The sequence below is a fragment of the Notechis scutatus genome, chromosome 3 (genome assembly GCF_049901735.1).
Source record: "Notechis scutatus isolate UNSWTSFEM ecotype Mainland chromosome 3, rNotScu1.2, whole genome shotgun sequence".
NCBI classification, from domain to species: Eukaryota; Metazoa; Chordata; class Lepidosauria; order Squamata; family Elapidae; genus Notechis; species Notechis scutatus.
This window is the reverse complement of record NC_142011.1, coordinates 44,878,950-44,902,758: the sequence shown is the minus strand read 5'-3', so window position 1 is coordinate 44,902,758 and position 23,809 is coordinate 44,878,950. Positions and strand designations below refer to the sequence as shown.

The 23,809-nt window shown below is 38.4% G+C and overlaps 1 protein-coding gene across 2 annotated transcripts in view; it reads left to right on the top strand.

The window, feature by feature from the left end:
• The first annotated feature begins 345 nt into the window (after window positions 1–345).
• RASSF5 (Ras association domain family member 5) overlaps window positions 346–23,809 on the top strand; it is an 85,784-nt gene continuing 62,320 nt past the window's right edge. For both annotated transcript variants that reach the window (XM_087959640.1, XM_087959639.1), the window contains exon 1: window positions 346–1,138. In XM_087959640.1, the coding sequence (XP_087815766.1) occupies window positions 415–1,138 (724 nt within the window). In that variant the 5' untranslated portion in view covers window positions 346–414. The remainder of the gene's footprint in view (window positions 1,139–23,809) is intronic.

Sequence of the window (23,809 nt, the reverse complement as noted above, 5' to 3'; positions counted from 1 at the left end):
TTAACCCCACCCCTCACTCGCCCTAAACCTCGGGGAAGAAAATCTTCCGAGCTGTAGAATGAAGAACCTGGCCAACAGCCGGTCCCGTCCCTTACCTCTGAGCACGTACAGAATGACACTCCTTTCCTACGGTCCAATTTTTCTAGCAAGCTCAACTCAGGGGAAAGGGGATGGATTCCGGATTGAAGCGTGGGACTCCGTTTGGCGAGGCCAACCAATTTGGAAGCCGGGCCAAGCCAGCATTGGGAGATTTTGCGCGACGCGGGGCTCCTCGCCCGCCCCCTCCCTCCCTGCCTCGCTCCACCCTCCCTCTCCTTCGCAAGCCTCCGCAGGTCCCTCTTCAGAGCGCCTGCGCTGCTGGCCACCCGCCGGCAGGTCGCAGCTGTTGGGGCCGGCCGCCAGTTCGCCAGGGCCATGGCTTCCCCGGCCATCGGGCAGTACCCGTACCCGCTGCTGCTGGATAAGGAACAGCAGCTCTTCCTGCAGAGCCTGAGCGCCAACGAACGGAAGAAGATCCTCAAGCGCTCCGCTTCCAATGACATGAAGCCGCCGCCGCCGCCGCCAAGGCGGAGGCAGCCGCAGGAGCAAGAAGAGCCGCAGCCTCCCCGCGCTGCGGGGGCCATGTCCCAGTGGGGCGCGGACGTTGGTAGCGGGCTGGAGAAGGACGCTGTGCTGGCCGCGAAGGCGGGACGCGCCGAGGCTCTGCGAGAGCGCCCTACGGAGTGCCGCGGAGCTTTGCCCTTCGCCTCCTGCCGCGGGAGGCCCCTCGGGAGCGCAGCGGAAGCCGAGCGTGAGGCGCCCGTCGGGCAAGCGGCTGAGGACGGAGCCGAGGTTCGCGCGGTTCCCATCCTTCCCGGAGAAGAGGCTGCGCTAATACCCCGGGAGCTGCCCGCTTCCCCCGGCCCCGCGGCTAAGCCTTTCCGCTCCGGCCAACAGCACCACCACCACCAGCGGCTCCGGCTGAGGTCCGGAGCTCCTCGCCTCCTGCCCGACGTGCGCACCATTTTCGAGCAGCCGCGGGACCCCCGAGTGCGAGAGGAGAAGGGAGAAGGGCACCGCTTCCAAGGCTTCACTCTCTGGAGGGGCTGGTGCGACCTGTGCGGGGAGGCTGTGCAGCAGCGGGCGCTGCGCTGTGCCAGTAAGTTGCTCTCGTCCCGCCCCGCCCCGCTGTAGGGGGCCGCTTCTCCCGGCCCTTTTTGCCCGTAACGTGGCAGAGGCGAATGAAGTCCCGGGTTTGACCCGTCTTACCTGGCTTTGGCAGGTGGCATAAATATTCTTCCTGCCGGCCCTAAGCGGTATACCTGGAGAGGACCCGATTCATCCTCTCTCCTCCTTGCTTATTTCATCCCCGGCGTCGGGTTGCTCTTTTTTTACAGGGTTGGAGTAAGTGGCTACTTAGAGTAAGGGTTGGAGTAAGTAGCGGTGTTCTCTTTCACTCCATGGAAGGGCAGCCCTGTCATTCTTCCTGCTTCTTTAACAGAAAGCCTCCATCATCTTGTTCTTCTCCATCGTCAGTTTCATCTCGAGCCAACTCCAGTTACTGCCTCCAGCACTTAGGGCTGGGAATACTCCCAGAGTGGTGTGTGTGTATGTGGTGTGTGTGTGTGTGTTTCTGTTCCATATGTAAGTTATTACCCAGGACAGGGCCCGTGTAACCTCATTGAATTCAGTCTCCACCCTCATGAAAGCCTGACACAGATCTCCATCACTTTGTGGTACTTCAACTTAAGAGCAGAAAGCTTTAAAACTGTGCAAGATACATTGAACTAGCTCAGGGGTGTCCAACCTTGGCAACTTTAAGACTTGTGGACTTCAACTCCCAGAATTCCTCAGCCAGCTTTAAGTCCACAAGTCTTAAAGTTGCCAAGGTTGGACACCCCTGAACTAGCTTTTGACTGTTGACCTGAATCCACATTTGGGTGAATGTCATTCTGTTTCCATCTCTTTTACAATTGAGGTTTTCTTCCCTTTTGAGGATGTCCTTTAGAAATGGCTGCATTTTGGCCATTTTGGCAATCATTAGAAGTCTGCCACCCTGCTGTTATCAGAATTGTGTTGATCTATGTTCCTTAGTCTGTTCAACTTGATCTCTGTTTACTGTTCTGTCCCATGTTAGGAATAAAAGGTAAAGCCAATGGATCTGAGTTCTTGACAGTCTGTAAATTTTAGATACTCTGTTCAGCTTTTCAGATAAATGACAGTAGTAATACAATACAATATTCTTATTTGGAATCGATGGATAATTTCTTTTTTTGTTTTCTTTCTGTGTTCCTTTGGGGAATCTTTTGCAATCTCTCCAGTGCTGAAACTTGCCAGTTTTCCCTCCTCTTGTGTTTTTTGTGATTCTAAAGTCTATTCTGTTCCCACTGCTGGCTACTATGTACTTATGCATTTGCCACTTTTTAAAAATAGTATGGATAATAGGTATTTGCAATATGTGCATGACTTGATTTGATCAACTTTTCTTTTCCAAACAAATGAGAGAATATGTAGGAGTAAAATAATTGTGTGTGTGTGTGTGTATACACATTCATTCATTCACAATACATCTTCAAGGGGATTACTGAGGCTCAGGGCCTGTTTAAAAAACCAATCTATTGTATTTAATATACAGTAGAAAGTAATTAGTAGTTGAATCATGTACTGTACAATATTTTGTATCTTTTAGATTGAAGTAGGCTTTATAACAATCTATTTTTTCTCCTGAATTACTGCAGTAATGAATTTCTCTTAACTACAAAATCCAATTGGTTATCTAAAGGCTTTGCTGTTTCTTGAAACCTAGCAAGGCAATTACACAGAGCTATTCAGAGGATGCCATTGAATTCAGTAGGACTTATGTCTAGGCCCGTGGAGTCCCCCACAGTCTAAGAATATTTAAATTACCCTATAGATTAGAAGAAATACAGTTCTCCAAACTGGCTATGAATACATCATGGATTTCTGTTGTGGGTATTTCATGCTTCTGTTCTCTGTTCTTCCTATAAATGCTGAAGACTGGTTGACTTTTTAATATTTCAGTGGGGTTATTTTATCAACAACTTTCTACAGTAACTGCATAAACTGTTTACTGAAGGAAAAATGCTCATTTATAATCTGAGAAGTAAGTTAGAATTGACAGTATGAAAATACGTTGGAAAAAAATCCTAACTGTTTGCTTCAAGCACATCTCTTTAAGTAGTGCTGTAAGGCTTTAATCATTTAATGGAAATAATGAAATGAGTGTAGCTTTTAATGAAAATTAAAATTTCACCTTCAGATCTGAATATAAACATGCCACGTTGATTTTCCACTGAGGGATTCTATGAAAAGAGTATACATATGTATTTTCTTTTTATTCCAGCTTTCTTAGCAACAAAATATTTTGTCCTGCACTAAATACTACTGCACTACTCAACTCTCTTGAGTAACTAAGGTGTCTGTGTGAAAAGCAAAAGCAGTTGTATTTAGCATTAACAAGAAATATAACAAGATAATTTTGAGTCTAAGCAAGTTACAGAATCTTAAAATTATACTCATCTTTATTAATATAAAAAAAACAAATTCACTGATTTCTTTTTCCCCCAGCTACAAGCAATCTGTTATCTCACTAAAAATGGATAGAATTGACTTTAGCAGAAGGAATTTTATGCTTTCCTAAAGTAAAGAATCAACTAGTAGTTTCTTGCATGTTTGCTCATCCTAGAGTTTTTTGTGTATATGTGTGATTATAGATGCAGCTTACATATCTCTGTATCAGTTAGACTCACTTTTGCATATGTGGTATCCAGACGAGCTCTCTAAAACTGTAACTTAGTTGAAACTTTTACTTTCTCCATTCCCTTTTCTCCCTGGGTTTATAAAGTCATTTTGCTGGGTAAATAGTTTTTTGTTTTCTGAAAACTAGAGAGGTGGCATTTGTACACTCTTACTTGGCCTAATAATAGTAAACTTTGGATAAAACAATTTGGATTTAATAATCAAGAAAAGATAATCCCTTATTTTAATTGCTCTTGGTAGCAACTAGGATGCATGGTTGTTTTTTTTCATTCTTTTGCAGAAAAGTCTTTCCACTTTGAATGTTGTACTCTTATACAGCCCACATTTTTGGCAAGTTGTAGAACTGACATGGATTTTCCTTGATATCTTGACAGTATTGCAATTTGCTTCTCAGTAGCAGAATAGCTTTCTTCTACTAGATCCAAGATTTCCCTTCCTGGATTCTCTTTTGTTCCCATGATTTTAATGGTTTGTTTTCAAGTTCATACTTGATTAAGGGCTAATTTTTTGTTTGTTTTTTGGTGGGACTGAATCTGCAGAGGAATGAATGGGGTTTAAATCTGTTCTTGTGGAACATTTTAAAAGGGAAGAGTAAGTTGAAGAAAAAAAGAGTTCCATTGGATTCTGCAGCCTCATATTAATGCTGCAGGATTGTGCCCAATCCTTTTATTTGGTTGCAAAGATATGTCAAATTTGGTCATTTTTTTTCAGCAAATGAAAGTTTTGATCCTATGGAAGATCTTTGTATTACCGTTACCGCAATCCCTATGTATGTGTGATACTCTTTTGCTTATAAAGCTTTATATAACCTGTAATAAAGACCTACATTGTTTTAGCAATTTTAAAATGACATGACAAATGAATGTTTAAGTTAGAGTCAGGATGTAGTCCTCACATCCTTGTTTTTTCTTTACTATGGATGCTGAGAGACCTTGTTTGGTCTGCATTTGGAAGACCTTAAGATGCTGAGAGACCTTGTTTGGTCTGCATTTTGAAGGAATCGAAACTGATCTAGTCTGTGATTATTTTTTGAGGAATATGTATATATAAATGTTCAGTCACACTTTTATTAAAATACAGATTTAACTGGAAATGGGATGATAAACATACTGAATGAAATATGCTGATCTGGCAATTCTAAACCTTGGCAACTTTAAGATGTGTGGACTTCAATTCCACTTACATTCAATGCTGGCTGGAAAATTCTGGGAATTGAACACCACACATTTTGAAGATTGCAAGGTTGAGAAATACAGGACTAAGAACTAGTTCCGATGATCAGTCTCTTACAATATTGTGGCTTTGATCACAGCCTGATTGGGAGGTAACAGATTAGAAGATCTGAGTTTCAGTCTGCAGTAAAGTTTATCACAGTTGAACAACTTCTTTATATTTGAATCACAGGGAGCCAGTTCATATCCAACATATGAACATATGACTACACCAGGTAGTCTTCAACTTATAGCCATTTGTTTAACAATCATTCCAAGTTACAGTGGCACTACACAAAGTGATTTATGACTTGTTCTTGCACTTAGGATTGTGCAGTCATCATGATCATGTGATCAAAATTTGGGCGCTTGGCAACTAGCATGAATTTACAATTGCTGCAGAATCCCGAGGTCATGTGATTGCCATTTGTGACCTTCCCAGGGGGCTTCAAACAAGCAAAGTTATTCTCATGGTTACTATTTTCTGATTCAATTTTTAAGAAGTCTCTAGTATTTTTTTTGTCAGAACCATCTTGCAGAGTTGTGTATCTTTCTTGTACCTAAAATCTTTAGTCTTTTCTAGTGTCCAGTTTTTGAAATTATTTATGTTGTGTCTTGTAAAAATCAAACAGGATCTATTTCTTATCAGAAATGGTATTTTGCAATTGATTCCAAAATCTTGTTGTAAAAGTTTAAAGATTCCAACTTTATCTGGATCTTTCGTCCATTTGTAACTTTTTAAAATTAAAAACTTATTTAGTTTTTTGTTTATTTCAGTTTCCTTACATCGCTAAGATTATAATTAAAATTTTCTCTTGTTCAGGATTAAAGACACACCCTGCAATTTTCAAACTTGTCATGCTGAAGGTTTCTAATAGCTTAGTAGTTAATGAGCAAGTTCCAAAAGTGATTAGAAAATGAAATTTGTGAACTTAGTGTTAAAATTGTCTGCTGTGGTTGCAAGCATGATGGCTAATCCTGTCATTTTCATTGCATTCCAATACTAAATAGCCAAGCCTTCTCAAAACTGAGAATAACCAGATCTAGTGCACTACAACTCCCATCATCTTGAGCCACCAATAAATTGGCTGGAGATGGGGATTTGTTAAGTTAGGTTGGGGGGAAAGTGGGTTAAGATTGTCCCCTTCAGATTTGAAGGAGCAGATTGGGGGACCTGCTTGCTTTGTTCACTCTTCAGTTATTTACTTATTTGTATACCACCTTTATTGTTATAAATAACCAAGGCAGCAAACGTACCCAATATTCCTTCCTCCTCCTGTTTTCCCCAATATGACAATTCTGTGAGGTGTATTGGGCTGAGAGAAAGTCACCTGGCTGGCTTTCATGCCTAAGGTGACACTTGTTGTTAGTTGTGAAGTCGTGTCCAACCCATTGCAACCCCATGGACAACATTCATCCAGGCCTTCCTGTCCTCTACCATTCTCCGGAGACCTACTGCTTCATGACTCCATCCAGCCACCTCATTCTCTGTCATCCCGTTCTTCTTTTGCCCTCAATCTTTCCCAGCTCTTCTCCAGTGAGTCCTTCCTTCCCATTAGGTGGCCAAAGTATTTGAGTTTCATCTTCAGGATCTGGCTTTCTAAAGAGCCGTCAGGGTGGATCTCCTCTAGAACTGACCGGTTTGATTGCCTTGCAGTCCAAGGGACTCGCAGGAGTCTTCTCCAGCATCATAGTTCAAAGGCCTCAATTCTTTGGCACTCAGCCTTTCTTATGGTCCAACATTCACAGCCATACATTGCAACTGGGAAAACCATAACCTTGACTATATACACTTTCGTTGGCAGGGTGATGTCTCTGCTTTTTAGTATGCTGTCTAGATTTGCCATAGCTTTCCTCCCCAGGAACAACTGTCTTTTAATTTCTTGGCTGCAGTTCCCATCTGCGGTGATCTTGGAACCCAGGAAATAGGTGACGCTAGAACTCAGTTTCTCAATTTTTTAGCTTGGTGCCTTATTCACTTGGATTCTATATTCTGTACTACAAAATAAATTTATATGCCATGTAAGTGAACAGGATATATTGTTCTTCATGTATAATCATGACAATAGAAGTAGCTTGCCATTTTATTTTGTTCAGAGAACATTACAACAGAGATTTTGTATGGACTTTTGATAAATCACAGAGAAATCAACATGCAAATTACTGTAGATATTTTTCAGAATGATTTTTTAAAATAACATCATCTTTTCCTCATTTTGGAATAATGTCCTGAGAATTTCTTTATTTATTTATTTATTTATTTGATTTGTCAATTGTTTACAAGATAATAAGTACAAGTGTATACATAGTTGTGAGTATATGAAATGGGTACATATAAGAAAAATAAAAGAATAAGAGAAACAATAGGACAGGGACGGTAGGCACGTTGGTGCGCTTATGCACGCCCCTACAGACCTCTTAGGAAAGGGGTGAGGTCAATAGTAGACAGTCTAAGGTTAAAGTTTTTGGGGTTTGGGGAAGAGACTACAGAGTCGGGTAGAGTATTCCAGACATTGACCACTCTATTGCTGAAGTCGTATTTCCTGCAGTCAAGTTTGGTGCGGTTTACTTTGAGTTTGTATCTGTTGTGTGCTCTTGTGTTGTTATGGTTAAAGCTGAAGTATTCATTGACAGGTAGGACATTGCAATGTATGATTTTATATACCATGTTTAAGTCGGACCGAAGACGGCGTAATCGAGGTTTTCTAGTTTTAGAATTTCGAGTCTGGTGGCATAAGGTATTCTACAACGGGTAGAAGAGTGGAGAACTCTTCTTGTGAAATACTTCTGGACTTTCTCAATTGTGTTAATATCACATACGTGATAAGGATTCCAGACTGATGAACTGTATTCGAGTATTGGTCTAGCAAATGTTTTGTATGCTCTGGTTAGTAGTGAGATATTACCAGAGAAAAGCAACGTAGGATTAGGTTAACAACTCTTAATGCCTTTTTGGCTATGTAGTTGCAGTGAGCTCTAGCACTTAGATCATTAGAGGTGAATATTCCCAGGTCCTTTACAGAGCTTGAGTCATCAACAAGATCTTGACTATTCAGCTTGTATTTTATTTTCTGATTTTTTTACCAATATGTAAGACAGAGCATTTATTTGTTGAGATTTGGAGTTGCCATATGTTAGACCATTCAGATACATAGTCTAGATCTTTTTGTAGGGTAGTAGTATTGTCTGTGGTATTGAACAGCTTTACATCATCAGCGAAGAGAACGCAATTGCTCTTGATATGATCACAAAGGTCGCTTATGTAGATTATGAAGAGAGTTGGTCCTAGAACACTGCCTTGGGGAACACCACTATTGACAGGTACTGGATTTGATAGGGCGTTCCCAATTTTGACCATTTGTTGTCTGTTTGACAGGAATGCTTCTATCCAGTTATTCAGTTGTCCAGAGATACCATAAGATTTTATTTTTAGGAGTAGTTTGTCGGTGTACCACTGAATCAAAGGCTTTGCAGAAGTCTATGTAGATTGCGTCTATTGCTTTGCCCTGGTCGAGTTGTGTAGTCCATATGTTTTTGCAGTGTAAGAGTTGCAGATTACAGGATAGTTTTTTTCTGAAACCAAATTGTTTATTGGAGAGTAGGTTGTTTGTCTCTAAATGGAGGATGATGGATTGGTTAATAATTGATTCCATGACTTTACAGGTGACGCAGCATAAGGAGATTGGTCTGTAATTTTCAACTAGGCTTGGGTCTCCTTTTTGAAGATGGGGATGACTGGCTTGTAACCATAGGTTGGGCAATGAGCTGGTTCTGAAAGATTTTTCAAAGATTATGCTTAGAGGTTTGGCTATGGCAGCGGATAGTTTTCTTAAGAAGTAGGCACATATTCCATCCGGTCCAATAGATAGGGATGGTTTTAGGTTGCGTATTGCTTTTTCAACGTTGTCTACTGTAAAATCGATATGTATTAGATCATTATTGTTATCTGTGGTACGGCTAGGAAACATTGGGCATGATCCATTACTGTTTACAAACACTGAGCCGAAGAATGTGTTAAAGATGTTGGCTTTAATGGTGTCGTCGCTGCAGTCTTTACCATCAGGTCCTATCAAGGAGGGATGGACCTTGAGTCTTTTAGTTTGTTGTTTACAAAATTGTAAAAAGCACGGTGGAATTGGTGCTTAGAAGGTTTTCCTCTTGTTTAATGTGGTAATTGGTGCATTCGGTCTTTATCTGGTGGCATAAATTTTTGTATCGGTTTTTGAAATTAACAACGTGACCAGATTTGTTTTTCCGCCAGAGTGATCTCTTTTGGATTGAAGTTTCCTTATTGATATGGGTAATCTGCTTTTTTGTTTTGTTTTTGGAGTTGTTGTTGGAACATATAGTTTGATGACTCTTTTGACTTCAAGTAAAAATATGTTGTAATGGTCTTCAACAGTATTGCATCCAGTGAATAGAGATTGCCAATCGAGGGATGAGAGATCGTTATCTATAAGATCATAGTTGCCTTTTCTGAAGTTACAACTAGGGATGACAACATTGTGGTGATTTTTGTGTGGACGTATGTTGAGGCAAAAGTCAATCATATTGTGGTCACTACTGGAAAAGGGTTCTTTGGTTTGTATTCGGTAAATTAGATTCAAACTATTGCAGAAGATGAGATCGAGGCAGTTGTTCAGTCTAGTGTTGTTGTTCAGTCTAGTGTTGTTATTATTTATCTATAATAAAAGATACAGATCAGCAAAGGGTTCTAAGTTAGGCTTTAAAGTGGACAAAATTAATGCTACTTCCAAAATAATATTATTTGAAATCCAAAAATGAAATGCTTGGAATTATTTCTTTTTGGCCTTCCTTTCAATATTGTGTTGCTTGCCTTCCCAATTCTCCTTTCCTGGTTTATGCTGATGTGGAATTGCTTTCCTTCCCAACAGACCCAGGTGGCTGCCCAGCCAAGTGTAACTGGTGCATTTTGAGAGACTGTAAAATGATGATTGCGCTACTTAAGTGTCAGTGGCATGTTGCTTGCAAATGAATTGCAAAGCAGCTGGTAACCCAGCTTGATGTGTCATTAAAATCTCTCAGGTCAGGGATAAAACTGTATCTCAAAAAAAAAGTTAAATAAAATCAATTCCTGATGTCAGAAATAGTATAGTTAAATATTCCTTAACTTTTAGAAGAAAATCAGATATTTATGGTAAAGGATCACAGAATATGTAGCATCAAAGCCAAGTCAAAGTCAAGGCAGAGTCCTTCATTGGAATTAGGGGCAAATTTTAATTGCTTCAATAGAGAATCAGGCAATTGCTTAACCATAGCAGCCAAAAATTGATGCATGAATCTGAGAAAATGCGTAAGTAGTTGAGTGACTCATTTATCTAGGCCAGGTTTTTGGATTAGTTGGCTGATTTAGTATTTTCAGGTGTTCTGGGGGCTCTTGCAAGAGTAGCATGGTGGCTTAGTGGTGAAGGTGCTTGCCTCCCACTTAGAAGGTTGAGAGTTTAATCCTAGGTTGCAACAGACAATTCTCTCCTGGGGTGCAAAGAACAATATCTGCTGCGAACGCCAGGTGGCACCAGGAAGGGCATCTGGCCAGTAAAACACTCAGCTCCATCCAGTCACCCCACTCTATCCTGAATTAAGGGATTACAGGGTCATAGGAAGGAAGTTGTGAAGGCTTTTGCAAAAAGGCTAATCAATGAGGCTTGCTTATATACAAAATATCTGCCATGGAAAAAGAACAGTACTACCTAACAACTCTTTTTCTGGCAGGACATTCCTTCCTAATCCCTGCTTGCTTTTGTCCTTTTTCCAAACAGACACTGGGATGGAATTCCCTTAAAAAAAAATTTTTTTTTAAACTTGTGGGGCCCAGAGGTATTCTCGGAAATAGAAGATGCACTTTGATTTGCCTGTCTCATAGCAGGGAGAGAGAAGTTAGTGATGAATTAGGACAATTTGGTACCACAATATTATTTTGGGAATCAGATTTCTACCTCACTAACTCTAAATAGGTTAGGCCCACTGCGGTGAGTTAAATATCACAAGGTGATTTTCTGGAAATCAAACAAAGAAAAGAAGCAATTCTTCCCAGATTACTCCACAGGGAGGGGTGTTTCTGGTCCAATGCCAAATTTATACTGGTGAAAGGGTTTGCCATCAGGCAGACCTATAGCAGAAACTAAAGCTATCCTCAGAATTAGGTCTTTTTATATCAGGTGACTATTTTTTGCTTTTATCTCTTGATTACTCTTCAGAGGAAGCAGTGTAGTTGCTACATTTCCATATGATTCATAGATCTTTATAACTTTTTAATCGCTTTGTTTTTTTCAAAGTGTTTAAAGTAACACATTCCTTTAGCAGGTAGGGCCTTGTTTAGATAGTTCATGACAGGAAATGATGGGTGTTAACAATGAGCAAATATCTTTATAAACAGCAGAGTTTGGAATGACGTTCCCTCTTTCTGCAATTACTTTATTTATTAATATATCCACATTTATTATTTATACAAAAAATTCAATGCAGCAGATTCAATGCCGCCTTCCTCCTCTGTTCTCCACAACAGCAACCCTGTGAGGTAATTTGGGCTGAGAGAAATGATAGGCCCAAAGTCTCGCAGGTGGCTTTTATGGCTGAAGCGGCATTTGAACTCACAGTCTCCATGCTTTCTAGCCTGGGCCTTAACCACTAGACTAAATGGGCTCTCCAGATATGATAAATATACAGACATTGGGGCTAATGGTTTCTTCTGCTGTGCTGAAGTTTCAATGTTGGAGTTGAACATTTGTCAGAAATAATGGAAGTTGGTCTGAAAAGGGAAGAGTCAGTTCATACTGGGATCCAGCCAATTCTTGCTGTGGACATCTTGGCTTTAATAAATGCATAGATGTGGTTTTTGGGAATCTAACAATTGGCTTATCACCCCTTTAAAATTCAATTTCAGAAGGATATTCCAAAGTAAGCTTTTATTAGTGCTTGATTGAAGGAAGAGGTCAAACTGCAAATGTACAAATGGAAGTGGAGTCATGCATAGGAACCTTTAGGAGTTTGAACCTCACTCATAGGATTTCCGCTCCTGACAAAATCCACACAACTAATCTTTACTCAGATCTTCATGGCTGTTCTTTTTGTGCTTGGCCCATCTTCACATTATTAATGCTTACAAGAAGCTACAATCAATATATTTCCACAGTGTACCAGGTTTTAGGACTTTGATTGCAGTAAGTTATGTTAAAATTATTTTTAAGAGCAACTGATAGAATTTTAAATCTTTCTTTTGCTATAGTATTGATTAATAGTGACCTTGCAACATGAGTTGTGCTAGTGAATTAGCAAACTCTCTTCTGAGTTTTCTTAGCTCATGTAATCAGGTTTCTCAAGTATAGTAGTTTCAGTTGCCAATTGAAAGCTATTTTATAGTGTTAAGATACTGAATATAGCTGCCTTATCATGCATGTCCAGTAATTACAGATGTGTGTGTGTGTGTGTATGAGAGGGGGAGAAAGAGATGAGTATTCAGTAGATATTTTGATCTCGACAAAGAAGCTATAATTTCCCTCCAGGATACAGTGATTGCTGTTTATTATACACTGCCCAGAGTCCTTCTGTGAGAGAGGTGGACAGTTCCAAAATGTGGTAAGACAATTGTATTTAATTTTTTTTTTTATTTAAGAGTAAATTGTGTAAAACTATCAGAGCTTCAGCTATGACCTTTGCAAGATAGATGGGAATTTTTTATAGAGATATGTGCTGAATTTAAACTGATTCCTGAATGAATGAATGAATGAATAGAATAGAATAGAATAGAATAGAATAGAATAGAATTGCATTGCAAATTGCATATTGTTATGATGAAGTGAGAAATTTGAGTTGCAACCCTGCTGACTTTCTTTTAAATTACCTTCAGAGCTTATAATATGGTGAGATAAACCTATGAGTTTCTGGGAAGAAAAATAAGATTCAAATGTGCAAAATGGTATTATATACATTCTGCCCCAGCTGAAAAATATGGCTAATGAGCTAGATATACAAATCTCATAAACAACTTGATGAATATTCTAATGCAGCCTTCTCATCTGCTATTTGGATGACAAGCCACTAAATCTCTAGCCAAAGCCTTAGTAATTGAAAAAGAATTGGAAGTTACAGAAATTACCTTTGTCTTTGTAAAATGGAGGCATGATGTTTTGCAGTACATTCTGAATATCAGTAGCAAAAATGGCAAATGTAGTTAAGATTTGCTTACACTAAAATATAAATAAAAGAACAGGTGATCCTTGTTTAGCAAGTGTCTCTGGCAGCAACCATTCACAATTCTGATGGTGATGGAAAACAAACTGTGACCATTTACAACTCCAGGGGATACCTGAAGTCAGACCATAAGCAAAGTTGCAGTTTCACTTAGCAATGGCTTCATTTGACAACTGAGTTGCCAGTCCCAATTGTGGTTGTTAAACAAGGACTATTTGTGATTGAGTCTTTCTGGCCACTTTCTCCATAGCAAACTGTATTTCTCCTAATCCCTGCCCCAATCAATATTCTGTTCATCAGATCACAATTTCTAGTACTTGAATCATTAACTCTAGTTCATAGAGAGAATTCACAATGAAGCAGGTGGGAATGTTGTAAGGTAATTGTGCATGTGTAGAAGATGAATACAGACCTATTATGAGTAGTTACCAATGGGTATCCATGAACCATCTTTATTTATGCCATTAGACATGTCCATATTTGATTGTATGTGTCTTGATTATACAAATACTCATCAATATTTTGGAGGTTTTGTTATCTGTTGTTATGGAAAATACGTATTTATACTTTAAAACAAATAACATGGGCTCTTTCCAGGCTAGGTCTTTATTTTGTCAGTTCAAAGGGAAATTGTGGTTGAAAATAAGATGTCAGGAGGGTCTAATTCTATTATTACTTTGAATATCTATTTATAATAGCATTATTACCCACAGGCCTGTTTTAATGTTTAATATCCTTAAAAATACAGCATATTAAGATTACTGGTTTAATTATAGTCTAAGATAATCTTAATTTTAAAAAAAGGATTGCGAAAGTTAAGGATATTTGAAAGAAGCCTTGCTAAAGAAAGAGATGGCTTCTGGCTCTCTCTTGACTGTAGCCTCTTCCGTTATGTTGCTTTATCTTATCAGGCAAAAAGTCCCAGAAATAGAAAGTTTTCCATGCATTACAGAAGCTGCCCTGGAAGTTTGTGGATTGCAGTGTTTGCTTTTAGTTTGAAGGGGAAAAAAGGAGACAAAAAGGCAAGGAGAAAACTGCAAGTGCAGAACTCTGAATTTTGTAACATAAATAAATTGTAGAGATAAAACATTTGCTGGTAACATTCCGCATTCAAGCACTTGCCTGCCTGTCTGCTGTGCCCAAAGAAACTATTGATCTTCTGTTAGAAGAATGACAGAGGGAGAAGGAGAAGCAGGAGCTGCAGCTTGCTTTGGATTAGTAACAAAGAGAATCCGCAAACTCTTCAGACATTTTCCTAAGTCTAAATCATGGTCAGAGGGTCTTCAACTCCGACTTAAGAAGCCCAGTAGACCGGTCTTATTGGTCAAAGGTAAGTTGTAATGGTTTGAGCAAAAATATAATATGTCCTGGCTAACTGAAAGATATGGGGCGTTAGTTACTGATGAAGAGACAGGAGATGTCCAGTGCTACTTTACACACTGTTTATAGAAATGTCTTGATTAACTCATACAACACTTTTTTTGGGTGAAGTTTTGAGTTTTACTTGGGCAGTGGGATGTACACTCTATGAGTTGATTAAGCAATCTAATGATTAAAGAACTGTACCCTATGGAGAACTATTTCATCAAGCTCAGAAATTAGTAATAACTGATAACAACAAAATACATTACTGTATAAATGGCATAGTGTTCTAGCAATGCTTTTGTGAGTTGCATAAAAACCCCATCACTCCTATAGATTTGGGTATATTGTTGTTTTTTGATCATGTGGGTACAAATGTTAAATTTTGAAGTGTAGCACTTAAATAGCATGTTTTTTCTTTTGCTTAAATAAGCATGCTTTTTGAAATGGTGAACATAGAGAAAGTCATTGGAATTTCAAAACTTGCCTTCCCTTTGTAAAGATTTGATAGAGGCAAAAAGCTCATAAAATAAAGTGAACAACTGTAAGATTAGTGTATTTGAGGTGTATAAATAATTATTTTATGATTTTAAAATTATTTTTGATGGGGAAAAATAGACTCACTAACCAGTATGGATTCTACATTGTGCTAAAGATTTTAGAATTACATGTTTTACTTAAGACTTATCTATATTGTTTTAATTCAAGTTTAGATTAGAAATATCCCAGTAGTGTTTTGGCTATAACATTCTTCTTTAAGCTATCTCATGGTAGAATCTATATTGAGTTATCCTGATGGTCTGCTGACTTCATGGAATGAGAACTGGCTTGCTATTTCAAACAGGCCAAACATTTCCTTTATTCTCTTTCCCTTACTCTTTTCTGAAGATGAGAAAAAATAGATTTAATACAATCAATCAAGCATGGATAGCATAACAAGGATCAGCAGGGTAGCTGTAATCCAGAGACATCCAGCTGGGACACTCTTCTATAAGAACTGCCATTTTCCCCCCTGACTTCTATTTTACACATTGACTATAGTAATTATGGGGTATTATTTTTGCCCGGTGATTGAATTTCAGTGCAATAAGTCAGTGTATCCCATTGTTTAAGTGGATGAGCAGGAGAGCATAACAACCTTCTAAGATTTTACTGTATTGTTCAATGATAACTACCCTTATATATGAATATTTCTTTTATTATGTTCTCATTTACAGGATATGGACAAATGTGGCTTAAAAGACATATTTGGTCTAGGAGGTTGTTTGTACTAATTTTATTTAGCAGTCTTTTGCATTTGCAACTTTTAACGTAAGTTAAAATTCAATTTTCTTTTGAATTGTCCATTTAGGTCAATTGAATTTAATGTACAAATATATGGAGGTTGAACTCTAAACTACTATTAAGTACGATTTGTTCTGATGAAGATTTGGCTGCTATGTTTAGTTATGAACATGGAACAGGAACACTGAAAGTTAGTCTTTCTAAATTATGAGATTTTTCTGACTTAGATGAAAGATTTACTTACTGTGCCTGTATTTATTTTACAGTATTAAAGATTTAAATTCTAATCAGTATAAAACATTCAGAACAATTGCAAAGATAGCATATTTTATTAAAGTTGCGTTGTAAGAAAAGCTCTCATTTTGTTAAATTTAAGAGTTAGGTGATATGTTTCACCTTGAAACCAGTTGTTCTTTCTGAGCTATGTCATATTGTTTCAACCTAAAGCTGCTGTTCAGTTTCTAAAATTAGCTTTCTCATCCAGTCACTGAAGCCATTACATCTATTTGGAAGGTGATAGGGAGTACTACTTTTAACTATAAGTGAGCCTCTCCACTCTGGCATTCTCCAGATGTTTAAGGATTGCAGGTACTAGATAGCATGACATAAAATTCTGGAAATAAATCTTGTGACACATATTGAAGTTACACAGTTGTAGAAAGTTTCTCTAAAGAAATTTCTAATGACTGCAGGCCTCACAATTGAATGTAAGAAAAATGGTGGGACATTATCAGGATTTTGAGATAGGCATACTCATTTTTAGCTAATTCTCAGATGAGGAATCAGAAAGACTGCCAGGATACATGTTGCAAGTTAGTTACTTGAAAGGTCTATGTGGAGAGAAACCAAGGGAGATAGATAGAAGACATCGGGAAGGCATCAATCACAGGGAAAAAGTAGGAAGGATTATTTTATTGGCAAAAGTAGAAAACAGGATTTAAGCAAAATTCAGACTTCTTTCTCTATAAATTTCTTGAATGCAGGGATCTTTTGGTGGCAAAAGGCCATCCTTCATCTTTCAAGAGTCTGAGCATTGCATAGGTCATGGCAGCTCATCACTGCAGGCGGGATGGTTTGGGAAAAAGTTTAAGGAGTTGGTTTTTTATATTATAATATATATGTTTTAGGGCTGGCATTCCCCATAGCTAATAAACAACACAGTTTTCATCTGTTTTCAATTGAAAATAATGGGGAAATATGCCTTAGCTTCCAGTAGCTGCAAAAAGAAAAAATCTGTGGCTGAAGGGCCAGAAAGTACCTAATCTTGTTTAATAGCTAGTTGCATCCTGGTTTCTATACAAGGTTGCTGCTCAGTTCTGAGATAGTCTTCAAGGCCAGCCAAAACACATTGTCCTGATAGGCAGAAGATTCAAGGACATTTTTACCTGGTTGTCACTGTAGTGAATGATAGCACTTACTGCATTACATGCTATTGAAGTAATTGTTAAAAGATTTTTCACCTGGAAAGAGCCGCAATGTTATGATTCCTTTTCTGTATATCCTTCTGGTACTTGTTGCAGGGTAGCTATTACAATGCTCTAACAAATACATTGCCTTAGCTGGATTATTTCTTGCCCAGATAGATGAGGTTTAAAAATGCTTTTTGCTATTAGAAAAATTAGGGCTGAGGTGCAGTATGGAAACAACAAATAATATGCAGGGGTTATGTCAAAATTAATGTGGAGCAGATAAATTGGGGAAGGGGTCCAGGAGCAATTTCCTGTGATGTTAAAATTCATGCTACCTGGTTTAAAAGATATTTGCCTTCTCCGATAGTTCTCTCTGCTATGACACTACAAGAAGTGTGCAAGTGTGCATCTCTTCTTCCTCTTCCTCTCTGTATAAGAAAGAGTCTTACCATTTGAATCAAAGTATAGTTTTCTGTAAAATCTGAACTGGTAAATGGATTTCAGCAATCCACAGAAATTTTCTGTTTGGTGGTAACAACAACAACAACAACAACAACAACAACAACAATAATAATAATAATAATAATAATAATAATAATAATAATAATAATAATAATAATAATAATAAAAAAAGCACAGGCTGTCCTAATGCAGCAGAGGAAGGGAAGCACCTGCTGGAATTGGTGTGCAGGCTTCCTCGAATCAGAATTGTGTTTTCAAATAATTTTCTGCAGGTCTTGTTTTTCCAAGGAAACTTTCATTTAATACTTATAAGCATTTTTCAGTGACAATTAAACAATGCAAATAATGAAAAATAGTTCTTCTGTTTTACAATTTGTGTCTCTGGCTTCAGTTTGAGTTGTGCTGCATAGTATTCTGGTGTATGTCGATAGTGCTCATTTTATGGAAGCAAAGTAGACTGGGAATAGTGGAAGATTTGCAGTCACACACCTAAATCAGTAAATAAAAAAAATCAACATGTCATCTTAATCAAGAAAAAGGTCAATTTTGAAGAGCCTTAGAAGCACTCTTAATTATTGTATCATGTATACAGTTGAAAATTTATTCAAAATTGGCTTGAAATGGAAAAAAAATGCACTATTGGTGCCATCCCAACTAACCCATAGCATAGAAAGCAATGAACCAGCAATTTCTTCCATATAAAGAACTTTGCGTTGAAATCAATTGGTGACTGCCAAACTGACAAAATACTAAATTCAGAATCAGACATTAATGGATTATATATTTTTATATTATAATAGAACAAGCTTTCAGTTCTTTTAGAAAAGAAAGAACATGAAAGCCTGTGTGTTTTTATGTGTATAAATCCCTGTGTCTTTTAAATGAATAGGAAACTTTAAGATTTGAATTAATAGCTGTTTGGAAAATCCTGGCCTCGGGAGAAAAATGCTTTTGCTTTTATAGAAAAGCACAATAAACAGTTGTTTTCTGTTTGAGATGAAAATCAGAAAAAAACCTCCTTTTTAATATTATTTGATGGAGAAACATATTAGAATAGTCTTGCCCAACATGATGCCCTCCAGGGTTTTGAGGATTACAAATCCCAGAATTTCTAGCTTTTAAGAGATCCTCCCAAATCTTAAAAATACTAGATCCTAAAGATAGGATTAAACTATATGTGCACCCACACCCTATTATTGACATTAATGTAGCTGAAAGATGCAGCTTTTTCAGGATGGACCAAAATGGATATTCTTGTGCTGGAGCAAAATTGCCCTCACTTTGCCGCAGTGGTAGGATTCAAATTTTTTACTACCAGTTCTGTGGGCGTGTCTTGGTGGACGTGGCAGGGGAAGGATACTGCAAAATCCCCATTCCCTCCCCACCCCACTAACCTGCTTTCCAGCACCGTTCTCCTGTGCAGGACAACAAAAGAAGACCCAGCCGATCAGCTGGGACTTGGGAAGCAGAGAATAGATGGGGGCGGGGCCAGTCAGGGGTGGTATTTGCTGGTTCTCTGAACTACTCAAAATTTCTGCTACCGGTTCTGCAGAACTGGTCAGAACCTGCTTTGAAATCACCTAAATATGAAGGATGGCAGATCAGACCAAGGGCTGCTTATTCTAGCATGTTGGTTCCCACAGTGGTCAGTTTGAACCTGAGAAGAACTGCCTTTCTCTGCTGGTCTTCCATGATTTTATTTTGTAGCACCTGGTATTTATATCTGGCCTTGAAGATGATGTAAATAATCTTTTATTCTTTTATTCCATGAATTGCTGACCATCGCCATTTCCACTATATCTCTAGCACTTTCTTTTGAGATGAATCAAACAGAAACTGGTCCTCATGCTTTCTTCTTGTTTTCCTCATATAATTTGCCTGTTCTTTCATTCAAAAATAAAATAAAACATTGTAGATGAGTGCTAGACAAGGGTGAGGGACTTTGATCTCTTATAACTAGCAAATTAAATTGAAGCACCTGAGGCTTCCTCAGTGTATGTAATCATGGAATGAAAGGATTTATGTTCTTAAAAGCATGTTCTCAATAATGTGAAAAGAAACCTATGACCAAAGAGGTTTCTCAGACCAAAGATCTATGCAATTCAGTATTCTGTTCTAAAGCTGGTTAAACATACTTTGGAGGAACTCAGAAGTAAGATATGTATGCCCTGGTTGATGAGATTAATCCTGAAGAGTCTCCTCCTGTTAGTCAATTCTAAAGAGTTCCTTAGTTTATTAAAAACATCTTTTGGAGATACATGTAGTCCTTGACTTAAATATTCATTTAATGACCAAAGTTACAATGGCACTGAAAAAAGTGACTTATGACCAGTTCTCACAGTTATGATCTTGCAGCATCCCTACAGCCTTCAAGTGCTTGGCAACTGCCCTGTATTTAGGATGGTTACAACATCCTGGGCTCCTGGGATTGTAATTTCCAACCTTCCTAGGGAGCTTCTGAGAAGCAAAGTCAATGGGAGAAGCCAGATTCACTTAACAACTGGGCTACTTTGCTAGAACCTATCCATCTAAAATTCAGTTGCTAATCTAATCAGATCTCTTACTGTTAGTTTAAGCAGCAACACACAATCATACTAACTGAATACAGAATATAGAATAACAGGGTTGGAAGGGATCTTGGAGGTCTTCTGGTCCAATCCTCTGCTCAAGCAGGAGATCCTGTACCATTCCGGACAAATAGTTGTCCGGTCTCTTCTTAAAAGCCTCTAGTGATGGAGCACCCACAATTTCTGGAGGCAAGCTGTTTCACTGATGAATTGTTCCCACTGATAGGACAGCAACAGGAAATTTCTCCTTAGTTCTAGGGGTCCTGGTGGCACAGTGGTTAGAATGCAGTACTGCAGGCTAACTCTGTCCACAGACTGAAGTTTGATCCTAATGGGACTCGAGGTTGTCTCAGCATTCCATCCTTCCGAGGTCAGTAAAATGAGGAGCCATATTGTTGGGGGCAATATGCTGCCAGTGTAAACCAGAGAGTTCTGTAAAAGCACTATGGAGTGGTATAGAAGTCTAAATGTGATTGCTGTTGCTAGGTTAGATCTGTGTTTGATAAGCTTCCATATACAGTATTACTTCTTGTCCTGCTCTCAGCTGCTTTGAACAATACCCGGTTCCCACGATTGGCTATTGTGTGCTTTAGTCTCCAGTTCTCTAATCATCTTTGTTGCTCTTCTCTGCACTCTTTCTAGAATCGCAACATTTTTTTGTATATGGAGTGGTATTTAACCATCGCTCCGTGGTGATTAAAACTGGAGGCAGCATTCCAAGTGTAATCTTACCAGTGCAATATAAAGCTGTACCAGCATATGATCTTGAAACTATCACTCTGTTGATACATCCCAGGACTATGTTAGCTTTTTTTTGCAGCTGCAGCAAAAGTGGTTATCCACTAGGACATCTAGATCCCTCTCATAGTTATAGCTGTTGAGCCAGGTACCACCTATTCTGTATTTGTGCATTTGGTTTTTCTTGACCACTGAATTGCATTTTGTTGGATAGGGCCCAGTATTCAACTCTGCCAAAGTCCTTCTGGATCTTGAGCCTATCTTCTAAGGTGTGTTGGCTATTTGCCTCAGCTTGATGTCATCTGCAAATTTGATGAGTTCCCCTTCTTAACCCCTCATTTAAACTGTTTATGAAGATATTAGTTAGAATACTGGACCTAAAACAGTGGTGGTCAGTCATTTATTAATCTGTCTGGTGGAGATGCTGTATATCCCCCATATTTCTATCTTACCAAGAAGTAGACTGTGCTCTACTTTGTAAAATGCCTTACAGAAGTCTAAGTAGACTGTGTCCATACTATGTCCGCGCAAAATGTAAAACCACTGAACTGGTGGTTACACCGGTTGGATCCCACCCCTGGCTATATTGTAACATTTATTGTTGATATACTCTGTGATATAATCAAAAGGAAGCAGGTCCTGCATTGGAATATATGCAGTTGTTCAATTAGACATTAAAAGAATTAACACAAATTATGATATAAAAAAGGAAAAAGGAAATACGTAGGAGATCATTCTAATGATTAAATATTCATACTTCCATCCCCCACCCTCCAGTCAGAGCTGAAGAAGCTTCTTTGATGAGAAGTGAATTGTTTTCAAAGAAAAAACAAAGTCCAGTTTCCTCTTGAAAAAAAGCACCTTTGGGACATTCATACTTGCACTTTAACTATTTCTATCCTGTTTGCCCTCACTGAAACTGATCCTTTGCTTGTACTGTACTCTGCAGAGGAAGAAAAAGGTTCAAATGAAAATACTGTGGCTTAAAAATGATGTGGGAGAGCTGAAAAATAAATGTTTGGTAACTATTATATGTTGCACAACAATATGCAGCTGTAAATCCATCTTTCTTGGCCATTAGTTGATTAAAAATGCATTTGAAAGTGAAATTCTGTCTTTTGCCTACACACCCCAACAGAATGGGAAAGGAGGCTCAGAAGCATTAGAACAGATCTATGCAACGTGTCTCAGTTTTGCTGAGGCGCTCTTGATTAATAAGCTTAATTGACTGTTGAAGTACTTGACCAATGTGATGATTGAAGCAATGGATTTCCTGCATTAGTTCTGAAAGCCTCACTTAAAGATAGTAGTATTCAGTTCACAGACTGAAACATTATTGTGTAATTGAGGACTGCACTTGTGCATCATTAATAAATCTGTTCCTATTATATTCACCTGAAAAGAGGACTAGTTTTTCCCTAAATAATTAACCTTTAAAATGGAAGGGATGGTTTGCTGTAGATTTATAGAGAATATACTAATGGAGATATTTTCCCCCTCTTTCTTTTTCTGGTGGGATCATTGTGAATTCAAGTGTAATCTGTTTTTGAGGAATAATATTTTCATTAATTCAAATAAACATGCATATGGTTTAGTTATGAATGCTCCAAATATCTGAAAAGATATTACACAGAAGACTGGGACTTAGTGTAACAGGGGACAGGATGCGGTGTAATGGTTTTAAATTACTAGGAAATCAGATTCCAAGTTGAATGTAGGAAAACATTTTTAATGCTAAGAGCAGTTAATAGAAGCAGTTTCCAAAGAAGGTAGTCTCTGCTTGATTGTGTTCGGGAAGAGGCTGGACTGCAATCTATAAGGATGCTTTCACTCCTGACTGACTGAAATCTTGATCAAGGGATTCAGTAGCCTGAATAATATTTGTCTAAGTATCTGTCGTAATCTAGTATTTAAAGAAATATTTTAACACGTTCTCTATAGAGCACATGTAGAGAGACTGCTAAAAAGCATTTGACTGCAGTCAGCTACCATTTATATTTTCCAAGAATGCCTATGCAGACTAAGATTACTTTGTATTATTGTTAGTTATTATGTGAGCTGGGCTAGAGACAGAACCATTGGTGACTATGTGTACTCTCTGATTTAGAAAGTTATCATGAAGACCTTTTCACGAAGGCTTTTGACTGAAGTCTGTGGTCCAACTGTATGTGACCAATGGGGTATATGTGTTTTTCTATAAGGAGAAAACCCTAACTAATTTCCCCCAAACAATGATTGTCTTTTGGAACTCTTTTCCTAAAATGTTTCTTTCATTCCATTATAATAAATAACTTGTGAATTATGAGAAGATATGAAATATGAGAAGGTACCTAGTTTATTGTAGTGGCCAAGACACCAGTCTGGAAACCTGGAAGCTGTGATTTCTAGTTCTGTCTTAGGCATGGAACCTTGGGCCAGTCACACACACACTCAGTCCAACTCATCTCACATTCTCACAGGGTTTATTTATTTATTTATTTGATTTGCCAATTGTTTACAAGATAATAAGTATAAGTGTATACATAGTTGTGAATACATGAAATGGGTACATATAAGAAAAATAAAAGAATAAGAGAAACAATAGGACAGGGACGGTAGGCACGATGGTGCACTTATGCACGCCCCTACAGACCTCTTAGGAAAGGGGTGAGGTCAATAGTAGACAGTCTAAGGTTAAAGTTTTTGGGGTTTGGGGAAGAGACTACAGAGTCGGGTAGAGTATTCCAGACATTGACCACTCTATTGCTGAAGTCGTATTTCCTGCAATCAAGTTTGGTGCGGTTTACTTTGAGTTTGTATCTATTGT